This window comes from Cetorhinus maximus, chromosome 8, assembly GCF_964194155.1.
Source record: "Cetorhinus maximus chromosome 8, sCetMax3.hap1.1, whole genome shotgun sequence".
Taxonomy (NCBI): domain Eukaryota; kingdom Metazoa; phylum Chordata; class Chondrichthyes; order Lamniformes; family Cetorhinidae; genus Cetorhinus; species Cetorhinus maximus.
In genome coordinates this window covers 104,721,723-104,734,185 of record NC_135886.1, presented here as the reverse complement: position 1 = coordinate 104,734,185, position 12,463 = coordinate 104,721,723, and the positions used below count along the sequence as shown (strand labels likewise).

At 47.2% G+C, this 12,463-nt stretch overlaps 2 protein-coding genes across 9 annotated transcripts in view; one reads left to right on the top strand and one right to left on the bottom strand.

The window, feature by feature from the left end:
- The window catches only part of LOC144683856 (sodium- and chloride-dependent neutral and basic amino acid transporter B(0+)-like), a 435,158-nt gene that overhangs the window by 164,832 nt on the left and 257,863 nt on the right, over positions 1 to 12,463 (top strand). The gene's annotated exons all lie outside the window — the stretch shown is intronic.
- Positions 1 to 12,463, bottom strand: part of LOC144683854 (sodium- and chloride-dependent neutral and basic amino acid transporter B(0+)-like) — a 453,756-nt gene that overhangs the window by 325,131 nt on the left and 116,162 nt on the right. For 3 of the 8 annotated variants that reach the window (XR_013577344.1, XR_013577345.1, XM_078547360.1), the window contains exons 1-2: positions 9,067 to 9,300; positions 2,853 to 3,006 (exon numbers count right to left, since the gene is read on the bottom strand). The exons of 1 other annotated variant lie outside the window; for it this stretch is intronic. Coding sequence is in view for 2 of the 7 variants with exons in the window: in XM_078547360.1 (XP_078403486.1) it covers positions 2,853 to 3,006; positions 9,067 to 9,138 (226 nt within the window). In the remaining 5 variants the exon portion in view is untranslated. Of the gene's footprint in view, positions 1 to 2,852; positions 3,007 to 8,487; positions 8,723 to 9,066; positions 9,321 to 12,463 lie in introns of those variants that run through there. 4 more of the 8 variants (XR_013577348.1, XR_013577347.1, XR_013577346.1 and 1 more) reach the window with 4 other exon arrangements.

Genomic DNA, 12,463 nt, shown 5'->3' with positions numbered 1-12,463 from the left:
AGTTGCCATGACTCCTACATCCTGAGTCACTCCCAGGTGCCTCAGATATTCGAAGGGCCCGAGTGTCTACAGGGATGACTGCTTGGGGATAAGGGGTACCGACTGAAACGCTGGCTCATGATACCGGTGTCATGTCCTCAGAGTGCTTCGGAGGAGAGATACAACGCAGCTCACAGCTCCACACAGTCCCTAATCGAGCAGACCATTGACTTTCTGAAGATGCACTTCCGATGTCTGGACTGCCCAGGTATGGCACTGTAATACACTCCAGATAGGATACCCTGCATCATCGTGCTGTGTGGTGCCCTTCACAACCTGGCACAGCAAAGGGGAGATCCCTTGCCAGGGGGAGAAATGGATGAGGATGAGAGCTCTTGGAGGATGAAGAGCAGGAGGACCAGGGACCTGAAGACGGTGATGATCATCAGCTACCACAAGATGATGCCATCAAGAAATCACACAATGTGGAAGATGTGCCCATGCTACTTTAATAGCCACCAGATTCCAGAAGGAGTAAAGTGGAGCCGATGGGTGATGTCCATATTTCTCCTGGGCCTGATTGCCATTCTATTGCATTGAAAGGGATGTCCAACCAGTCACATCGAAGCTGTGTCAAAATCCTGGAACTTCCTCCCTAACAGCACTGTGGGTGTACCTACACCACATGGACTGCAGCTGTTCAAGGAGGCAGCTCACCATCACCTTATCAATGACAGTTAGAGATGGGCAATAAATGTTGGCTTAGCCAGCGATGCCCACATCCCATGAATGAATAAAAAAAGTGTTCAGTATTCAGACTTGCACCTTCCAGCCTCATGATTGACCAGGCCATGGTCTCTAAGAATGTCAGCGGTGCACCCTATGTGCACTTGCTCTGGGAAGTGAGAGTCGACACAACAGCAAGAATGCTGCAAAAACTTACTTGATGCACTTGTCGCCATGGTAATGAGAAACTACAGTGGCCAGTGAGATGAGGACAAGGTTGGAGACTTCCTCCTCCTGCCCAGGTCTTGACAACTCCCCCGCACCCCCCGTAAAATGTCAGACAGATTGAGGGTAGGTGGGAGGGAGACCACCAGCTGGATTTTCAAAGCCTTCAAACCCGCCAGCCCATGTTTCCCAGAACTGAGCTCAGCAATCCAGATGGGTCCTAAATGCGACTCTTTAAAACTAAAAATCATTTCCTCCCCTTTGTATTCTAGTCCTCTTGAGATAAAGGCCAACATTCCATTCATCTTTACTGAACAGCTCAAAAGTTCAAATCCCATCAAAATAAATTGTAAAATTGAATTCAATAAAATCTGGCAGCCTGAAAACTGGAATAAAAAATGAATATAACAGTTTTGTAAAACCTCAGCCGCTTCACAGATCTTATCAACTAAACAGGTCAAACTTAATTGGTCTGATCTACACATGTCTTCAGTTTCACACCATGTAATCATCTCTTTTTGTCCTCAGAACAACCTGGGATGGACAACATGAACATACGAACATACAAAATAGGAGCAGAATTAGGCCATTCGGCCCCTCAAACCTGCTCCGCCATTCAAAAAGATCATGGCTGATCTGTTTGTGTTTTGAATTCCACATTCCCATCTATTCCCGATAACCTTTGATTCTGTTGCCGAACAGGAATCTATCAACCTCTGCCTTAAAATTATTCAATGACCCCACCTCCACCACCTTCTGAGGCAGAGAGTTCCAAAGTCGCACAGCCTTCTGAGAGAATTTTTTTTCCTCATCTCTGTCATAAAAAGGCGACACCTAATTTTAAATCAGTGTTCCCGAGATCTGGACTCAGGCATAAGAGGCAACATCCTTCCCATGTCCACTTTGTCAATACTGTTCAGGATCTTATATACTTCAATCAAGTCACCCATCACTCTTCTAAATTCCAGTGGAAAGAAACGTAGTCTGTCTAACCATTCCTCATAAGACAGCCTGCTCATTCCAGGCATCAATCTAGTAAACCTCCACTGAACTGCCTCCAACACATTTATATCCTTCCTTAAATAAGAAGACCAAAACTGCACACAATATTTGAGATGTGGTCTCACCAATGCCCTGTATAACTGAAGCACAACATCGTTACTTTTATATTCAATCCCTCTCATAATAAAGGATAGCATTCCATTACCCTTCTTAATTACTGGCTTTACCTGCATACTAACCTTTTGTGACTCATGCACCAGAACACCTAGATCCCTCTGCATCATGGAATTCTGCAACGGTTCTCTGTCTAAGTAATACACTGCTTTGTTTTATTCTTCCTGGCAAAGTGAATGACTTCACATTTTCGTACATTATACTCCATCTGCCAGATTTTTGCCCACTCACTCAAGCTATCTATATCTGTCTGCAACCTTCTTATGTCCTCTTCACAACATACTTTCCTACCTATCTTTGTGTCACCTGCACATTTAGCTACCATGCCTCCATGCCCTTCATCTAAGTCATTGATATAAATTGCAAAAAGTTGAGGCCACAGAACAGACTCTACGGGATCCCACTAGTCATCCTGCCAATCAGAAAAAAGACCCATTTATGCATACTCTCTGTTTTCTGCCAGCCAGCCAATCTTCTATCTATGTTAATATGTTACGCATGACACCATGAGCTCCTATTTTCCTCAAAATAAATACTATCTTGTCACATCACTTCAATTCCAAAGGAAATATTTTATAAATAGACAACAGTTTAAAGCTTTGACATTCAATTCATCATTCCTTATATTAGAAATTTTGATCCTATATTATTTGCCTTGGACAGTACATTCAATTTGATGTTCTTAATAAACCAATGAATGTAATTTTGCCTTTCACTCCCCTGTATTTTGTATTTCATGACTGTACCTCCTCCATTTCTGTAAGCCAGGTAAGGGAATCTCCAGACATTGCTCAGACCCACGGCACAGCCAATCACTGAGAGAAAGTAGTCAGTCTTCGAGGACCAGTTGCCTCGCTCCACATTCTCGTCATTTCCATCCACATGTTGACTGGTGACAGCCTGGGGGGAAAGAGAGGAAATGGGCGACTCAGAAATTAGATTTTCTCAGGCAGAATAAGCATTACGTTCAGCCGCTAAAGAAACACTGGGAAGAATTTTAACCTATTAGGGCGGGTGGGTTTCTATGCAGGCAGCAAGTTAAAATAGCTGAAACTGCCGGCATCTCGGCAATTTGGCAGGAAGCTGTTGACATCCGCCTATAACAAAAACACGTTCTTCAGCACATGGGGGAATCCCATGGGATAGGCACGTCTGCCGCTTCGATATGTTAATTTCTTGTTCACTGCCGCTTAATCACAGGATTGTTACGGTGCAGAAGGAGGCCATTCAGCCCATCATGTCTGTGGATTCTGACTTTAACTCTGCACGTGGACTTCCCAGATTTCTCAACAAGTAAGGAAAAGCAAGAGGACAACAGGAATTGATGGATAAAAGCAAAAAACAGCAGATGCTGGAAATCCAAAACAAAAATAAAAATACCTGGAAAAACTCAGCAGGTCGGGCAGCATCTGCGGAGAGGAACACAGTTAATGTTTCGAGTCCGTATGACTCTTCAACACGACTAAGTAAAAATAGAAAAGAGGTGAAATATAAGCTGGTTTAAAGGGGAGGGGACAGGTAGAACTGGATAGAGGGCTAGTGATAAGTGGAGATAGCCAAAAGATGTCATAGACAAAAGGACAAAGAGGTGTTGAAGGTGGTGATATTATCTAAGGAATGTGCTAATTAAGGGTAAAAAGCAGGACAAGCAAGGTACAGATAGCCCTAGTGGGGGTGGGGTGGGGTGAAGGGAAGGGATCGAAATAGACTAAAAGGCAGAGATAAAACAATGGATGGAAATACATGTAAAAATAATGGAAATAGGTGGGAAAAGAAAAATCTATAAAAATTATTGGGAAAAAAAAGGGGGGATTGGAAAGGGGGTGGGGATGGAGGAGAGGGTTCATGATCTAAAATTATTGAACTCAATATTCAGTCCGGAAGGCTGTAAAGTGCTTAGTTGGAAGATGAGGTGCTGTTCCTCCAGTTTGTGTTGAGCTTCACTGGAACAATGCAGCAAGCCAAGGAGGGACATGTGGGCATGAGAGCAGGGTGGAGTGTTGAAATGGCAAGCGACAGGGAGGTCTGGGTCGTGCTTGTGGATAGCCCGAAGGTGTTCCGCAAAGCGGTCACCCAGTCTGCATTTGGTCTCTCCAATGAAGAGGAAACCGCATTGGGAGCAGCGAATGCAGTAGACTAAATTGAGGGAAGTGCAAGTGAAATGCTGCTTCACTTGAAAGGAGTGTTTGGGCCCTTGGACGGTGAGGAGAGGGGAAGTAAAGGGGCAGGTGTTGCACCTTCTGCGGTTGCATGGGAAGGTGCCGTAGGAGGGGGTTGAGGTGTAGGGATTGATGGAGGAGTGGACCAGGGTGTCCCGGAGGGAACGATCCCTGCGGAATGCCGCTGGGGGTGAAGGGAAGATATGTTTGGTGGTGGCATCATGCTGGAATTGGTGGAAATGGCGGAGGATGATCCTTTGAATGCGGAGGCTGGTGGGGTGATAAGTGAGGACAAGGGGGACCCTAACATGGTTCTGGGAGGGAGAGGAAGGTGTGAGGGCGGATGTGCAGGAGATGGGCCAGACACAGTTGAGGGCCCTGTCAACTGAGCAACTGACATAAAGGAAGGTCTTTAAATACTGAGAGTGACTTTTTTGCCTAAGTGTTAGACATTTGCTCACCTGACTTGTCCTGAGAGTTTGCTGTCACTGCTTTGCAGGTGATTTCCAATACTTTGGAAGCCATTTCTGCCACTTTGGAATTTTTTTGCCTTTGAGCTGCACTTCCTAGCTGTCAGCCTTCACAGGGGCAGGAGAGCAACTTATACGCCTCTACCTTCAACTTCAGATAAGGAACAGGAGCATGAGAGCAACTTATACGCCTCTACCTTCAACTTCAGATAAGGAACAGGAGCAGAACCAGCAACACCAAAGGCAGTAGGACCACAGCAGCATGAGCAACAGAAATCTTCTCCTCCACCCTCTGCTGCTTCACAGGAGTGACGAGATGAGGGCAGATTTCCAACTCACAGCAGGCAAAAGCCCCTTTCTCAGGGCATAGGCTGAGCACTAGTGCCCTGGGGTGGGGGGGTTATAAATGTCACTAACATTTGCAACCTCCTGGACGAAGATCTCCTCCCAGTGAGACAGGTGGGCAACCATCACCAGTGGCCATCAAGGTGACCAGAGCCCTGAATGTCTTCGTGTCTGCCTCCTTCCAGGGACCTGCTGGTGTGGTGCAGATTGAGAGATTTGATAAACATTACAAGTGCATCTTCCAGGTGACAGATGCCATCAGAGGGCCCTCAGATTTGCTGCACTGTTTTGATGCTCATAGATCCAGAGAGTCATAAATTGTACACACGTGATAATCAAGGAGCTGTGAGGTCACCCAGCCAGAATTCTTCAACTGCACAGGGTGCCACGGAAATGTTCAACTAGTCTTTAACCACTGAAAGATTATCATGTATGTCTGTGTAAGATACCCAGTGAGCTAACAGGATTCCTGCAGCAGTCAAATCCCTCACAGATATAAACACCAAAAATGCTGGAAAAACTCAGCGGGTCTGACAGCATGTATGGAGAGATAATAGAGTTAACGTTTTGAGTCCAATTTGGTTCTTCTTCTTCTGTCACAGATATTTTCACCTCCAAGTAGAGCCAGAGAATGGCTCCTTGGAGCTGAGGCCTACCCTCTAAATATATGGCTAAAGACATGTCTGAGAAACTCAAGCACAGACAAACGGGAAAGGTCACAACCCAAGTCACATTATCACATGAGTTAAAATTGAGCAAGCAATCAGGTTGTTAAAGATGCGTTTCAGATGCTTGGATAGATCTAGGATGTTCTTCAGTGTGCACCAGCAAGGTTTCAACTGTTGTGTCTTGCAAAACATAACGCAACAACGAGGACCAGAGCTGTAGGTGGAGGAAGGAGATAACTGATTCGCATCTTCAGAGGAGGAGGAGGAAGCAGGAGGAGCTGCAGTTGGAGCAGGATGGGTGAGGGGGAGGAGCCTGATGTGGCGAAAGTCACACGCAGCTGCACACTTCACAGCCAGAGATGCCTGAATGGACTGATTCAAGCAGACCTTAGTTAATGTGAGGAAGTGCAGCCATCTGGCTCACATTATGTACCCATTGTGCCCCACCCTTGAGCCCCCAGCACAAAGAAGCCCCACAAGCAACAATCTATCCCTCTCAAGGACACCCATCCTCATCTTTTACTCTCTCATAGCCTTCTGCCTTGTGAAGAAAGGTATGCGGCAGGTGACAGACAACAATGGCTGGGATGGGGCAATTTGTAATAACTTTTGTGATTCAGAAGCATGAAAGAGAACTATGACAATTTAACACAGTGTAAACACTCACATCAATATCCTTGTTCAACTACAAATCTTTTATGCAGTTTCCCTTTAAGGGGCTGCTTTTTAATTTGTCCCTTGATTTGTTAATTTAGTTTATTTGTTTTGTACCCAAAAGAGTTACAAATCTTTTAACTTCCATTTTTTCATTACTCCTGCATGGTGCTTGAAACTTGAGTAGAGCTCAGGACAGGCTGTTCATATTCCTGCTCAGGCTGCTCAGGTGCTTTTGGCCAAATCCTCTGAGGGCCCTGCCAAAAGTTGCCTCACCTGCATCTGTGCATGTGCAAACTTAGCCACCGGGACAGGAGGTGGGATGTGGGGCTCTGCCGCAGTGGGGACAGGGTAGTGCACAAGGGGTCAGGAGTGGAAATGCTCTAAGTCTCTAGTTCCATCTGCCCTTTTTTCACCTCCTGTCTCAAGACCCATCCCTTCTTTCGTGTTGGCTGAGAGCTACAGAGCACTTTGCGGCACTTCAGTGAAGCGCTGAATGGCTGAAGCAAGGTTTTTCTCCTCTTTAAAATGGAAGATTGAATGTATAGGCCAATGATGAGGGCCAACATACACTCTGTTACCTGTTGTGTCTGATGTTCTGTTTTGACAGTAACTCTTTCCGCAGTCTTGGACATCAGCACGAAGGCCTGAGACATCATGGCACTCATGCTAGATTTGGACTCCTGCAATCTTGTTTCAATAGTGTGCAGTGCAAATGGAAATGATAACCGAGCCTCACACATTTTCTGCTGATACTCCAGAATACACTTCATGAAAGACCCCTGAGGTTCAGCACTGGTTTGGGGGTCCTGCACCTTCCAATGGGGAACCTCCATTGCTGGCCCTGATTCTCACGCCAGCTTCTGCTGAATTGTGGAGACCTGGAGTGTGGGTTACAGGGGAGAAGGGTCAGCAGCAATGGCAGGAAGATGGCTGTCAGCGGGGCCCTCCTTCCCAATGCCAGGTCACTTAATCAAGCATTAAGTGCCAGTGAACGAGTGAGACCAACCCTCCACCCCCACCACTCCCCGCCTCCCTCCCCCACCACAAGAAGCTGACAAGCAATCCCGACAGGGTTTGCTTTCCCAACATGGCAAGTCCCCCACCCACCGTTGTCTGAATACCAGTGGCGGTGGGATGAGGCCCTTATGTGGTCATTAATTGCCCATTCACAGCCCTCAGTTGGTGGTGGATTGGGAAGGCCATCCATGGGGCTTCCTGCTGTGGACTTACTCAGGGCAGAGGTGGGAAAGTGGCCCTACCCGCTAGTCTTCTGCCTGATTAGATGCCCACCTGCCACCAAACTCAGCACAGGAGAGGGCATCAAATTCTACCCGTAATGTGTACTTCAACATGTGACAACCTCACTACCTCTCCTGGTGGCCCCACCGAGATGCGGGTATTTGAACTAGTGCAGACTGCACATGGTTCCTGTGATGGTGGTTCTTCAGAGTGAGTGACGTCCTTTGAGGAGTATTCAGCTTCCACTGGTACCTGCTTCTGAGGGAAGCTTGAAGGACCTGTGAGGGATGAAAGTCACTTAGAACGGCTAAACTGGGATGGTCCTAAGTCATCACTGTGCAGATCATCACATTTCAGTGACTGAGTGAGTGCTGTATGCCATGAAGCTGTGTCATATTTAATTCTGCTACCAGGTAGCTGGGAGACCCCTCTCTCTCTCCATCTCCAGTGGTCAGGCATGTGGAGACCTGGGTTATCTCCAACTGCTCACAGTTTTTACGGTGGAGGTGACTGGAGACTCATCTCCAGTTTGCTGCCTCTTCCTGGTGTCCTGTGCTCTTGTGTACAGCAAGGAGAGAAAGAAGAGACATTTGAGGGTGAAGAGTGAAATGTGTTGAGAGGATGGAAGAATATGTGGAAGGTCGTTGTGAAGGATGGGTGTGACATTGCAATGAGATGAAGGTGAGTGTCCTGGTTACTGATCAAATGGTGATGTGAAGAGGTGCCACGGTAGAGAGGAATGGGTGCACCTGCAGGCTGTGTTGCTATGAGGGGTGATGTGCAGGAGAAGACTGGGGAAGGCAGAGTGAGCCGGTTTATACTTCCATGTGCTACACCAATCACCTTTCCTGCTCTGAGCAGATCATTGAACCTCTTACGGCTCTGTATCCAGGAGCGAGGCACCACACTCCTGCTGCTGTCCACCTTGACCGCTTCCAGTCATGCCTGCTTGTTATCTAATATTTCTTTCTTCCTCCTGTTTGCAAGGCCCTTCAACCCATAGTGTCATGTCCAGGGACAACTCGGAGAAGTGTTGCATTGCCTTGCCACATTGAGCCTCTAACTGTGCATTTCCTGGCTCTGTTATGACACAGCAGTGCTTCAGTTCTGACCCTGGCAGTGAACAGTGCAGTTCACTAAACAGTGAAGCCAAAACAGACAGCTGAGAGTGATCATCATGCCCACCCACTCTAATTGGTAGAGAATCCTGAAAGTCAGATGCAAATGCAATGATTCAGTTAAAAAAAAGGTCACTGACCAGTCTGCTGCTGAAACCTCTGGGTTCCTGATACACTGCTGCAGGCCTCCTCCACTGAACCCCACAGAGACCTTGTCCAATTAACTACAATCAAAACCCCCAAATCATCAGCACCTCTCAGAGTTTTACATTAGTTTACTGTCATGTTTTGATAAAATACTCACTGTGTCCTGTGGAGGGTTTGTTTGATGGTTATTCTGTGAGAACCCATATAAAGCCAATCCTCCCTTGTCCATTTTTGGACATTGATGACCAATTATTCTGTTTATTGCAGCCTTGAGTGTCCAGATTGTGGAGGATTTTTTAGACAAACTTTTCTAACTCAGTACTGCTCTCGCCATCTGATGAATATTTCAGCTCCTAAACGAAGTTCCAGAGCAGCACAAAGTACAACGACTCTTCCAGTTTGTGACCAGTTTGTTCAAATGAATGTAGTTCTGTTTACAAAGGTCATGATTAGATTCAAGGTCTCTGAATTTTTCTGCTGTCAATTGTTGAACCTACTGGACCAAACGTTACTATTGGCTGTTAGGTGTATTCATTTCAGAACACTCAGTGTCAAAGTGCAGTTATTCTGTACCTGCACGTTTGATAGCAATGGCAAGTTTAAAGGGGACAGCAACAAGCTCACCTGCACCAGTCAGGTACTAAGGCAAAGCAGAACTCCACAAGTGGTTGCTTAAACACTGGCTTCAGCAACCCTGCAGATGGAGCGCAGCATAAATACATCTGGTCACGGCCAAACGGCTCCAGCCATTCCAGAATAGACTTCCAGTTTGTGTCCCTTGCGTTCACAGTCAGATCCACCAACGTCAAGCCGGTGCTCTTCTCTGACCACTGCCTCCTACTGGCTGACTGTAACTTACAGGAAGACTAGAGGGTTGGCAGGAGGACATGGAAGCTGAATGTGCAACTGCTGACCCCAGAGAACATTGAGGATCTCAAGAGGGATTACAAAGGTTGGAGAACTGTGAAACCCCTCTTTCAGTCCTGACACACTGGTGGGAAGCGATCAAGAAGTTTTTCATCTTCAAAGGTGTCCAGAAAGCTAGAAAGAAATAGAGGGAAATGCCCCAACTCCAGGAAAACATGCAGAACCTGCTCCGGTTGCAGTCAATGGGGGTCGATGCCAAGGAGGAACCCCAAGGGGTGAGGAGCCAACAAGTCTCGCTCTTTGCCTCGGAGGCCTCCAAGATCAACATCTGTGACCAGTTTCAACTGGCCTCAGGAGCTAAGGTAAATCATGGTAAGAGCAAGGCCATGTTCTTTGGGAACTGGGCTGACCAATCCTTTGTCCTCTTCACTGTCAGGTCAGACGGCCTGAAGGTGCTGGGGATATGGTTCGGAGGAACCATGGCATGCGTTAGAAACTGGAAGGAGCGAGTGGCTATAGTGCAAAGAAAACTGGGCATGTGGGAGCGACGCTCCTTCTCCATTCTGGGTAAGAACTTGGTCATCAGGTGTGAGGCACTCTCGGTGTCGCTGTACGTGGCGCAGGTCTGGCCCATTCCTCACTCGTGCGCTGTGGCAATCACCCGAGCTAAATCTTTCGCTTTATCTGGAGGTCGAAAATGGATCATGTTCACAAGGACGCGATGTACAAGCCTCTAGATAAAGGGGGAACAAACATGCCCAACATCGCCCTCATCCTGATGGCCACCTTTGTGTGTGGCTGCATAAGCTGTGTGTAGACCCTCAGTACGCAAACACCAAGTGTCACTACATGCTGAGGTTCTACCTGTCCCCGGTGTGGCAAAGGACGGGTCTGGCCATACTGCCATGAAACGCTCCAAGTAGTTGGACCATGCCATACCACCTGTCCCTCATGGAAAAATTTATGCAATGAAACACCATTGACCACCAGTACAACAGGCAATGTTCTGCACGTAACGTCCTGGAGGCCCTGAGGGAAAAGGAGATGGCGGATCCTGTAGGATGGTTCCCTGAGCAGACTGTCAAAGTCATTTGGCAGAATGCCTCATCGCCAGAACTTTCCAACAAGCACCAAGATGTAGCTTGGCTGGTGGTGAGAAAGGCCCTCCCCATCAGATCCTTCCTACACATCAGGAGTCTTACCCCCTCTGCACATTGCCCTCGTGGTGGCTGTGGTGGGGAAGAGGCCGTTGTTCATCTCATTGTGGAATGTGCCTTTGCAAAGAAGGTCTGGAGAGAGATGCAGTGGTTTTTGCCAAGGTTCATCCCAAGCAGCTCTGTGACACAGGACTCTGTGCTCTATAGGCTGTTCCCAGGGACACACACCGAGACAAACATCTGGAGGATCATTAACTTGGTGAAAGACGCTCTTTGGTCTGCCCAAAACTTGTTGGTCTTCCAGTGCAAAGAATTGTCCCCGACCGAGTGTTGCAGACTGGCACCTTCCAAGGTCCAGGACTACGTGCTGAGGGACGCACTAAAGCTTGGGGCAGCCGCCGCAAAGGCGAAATGGGGAAAGGTCGCTGTCTAAGACCTTTGTGCCATAGTGCACTAAGGGACTGGAAATTGTGTAGACTCCTCGGGCTGTATGACTCACAATGAATGTATGCAGTGAATACTACATGTATCACAATTGTATTGAAGCACCTCAGAGTGCAACATGATCTATGTTGATAACTTGAAAACCTTTGCACTGTCTGACTGTCTGTAATGACCATGTTGAAATGTCTGTAATATTCATTGATTGTATTGAAGCACCTCATGATCTATGTGGAAAAGTTGAATCTGATTGTACTTCTTCTGATGGCAATTTTGAAATGTTTTGTAATGTTCTTTCAGATGTTTTATGAATAAAATTTATTTTTCAAAAAAGAAAGTTTGTTAATGGCAGTAACTTAACTCACTCTATTGGACTGTCTTAGTTCATTTTGCACTTTGTAGAGCTGGTTTTGCTCCAGTTGCAGTCAGAGCACATGTTCCAGTTGCACTCGGAGTACCTGCTCCAGTGATGCTGAGGATAATGCTCCAGTTGCGCTTAGAGTACCTGTTCCAGTCTCGCTTAGGGTATCTGCTCCAGTTGCTCTATGTGCACCTGTTCCAGTTGCACCAAGTGTACCTGCTCCAGTGATTCTGAGAGCATATGCTCCAGTGATGCTGAGAGTATCTGATCCAGTGATGCTGAGAGTATCTGATCCAGTGATGCTGAGAGTACCTGATCCAGTGATGCTGAGAGTACCTGATCCAGTGATACTGAGAGTACCTGCTCCAGTGACGCTAAGAGTACTTGCTCCAGTGATGCTGAGAGTACCTGCTCCAGTGACACTAAGAGTACTTGCTCCAGTGATGCTGACAGTACCTACTCCAGTGATGCTGAGGCTACCTGCTCCAGTGACACTGAGAACATCTGCTCCAGTGACGCTAAGGGTACCTGCTCCAGTGACGCTGAGAGTACCTGCTCCAGTGATGCTGAGGAAACCTGCTCCAGTGATGCTGAGAGTACTTGCTCCAGTGATACTGAGAGTGCCTGCTCCAGTGATGCTGAGGCTACCTGCTCCAGTGACACTAAGAGTACCTGCTCCAGTGATGCTGACAGTACCTACTCCAGTGATGCTGAGGCTACCTGCTCCA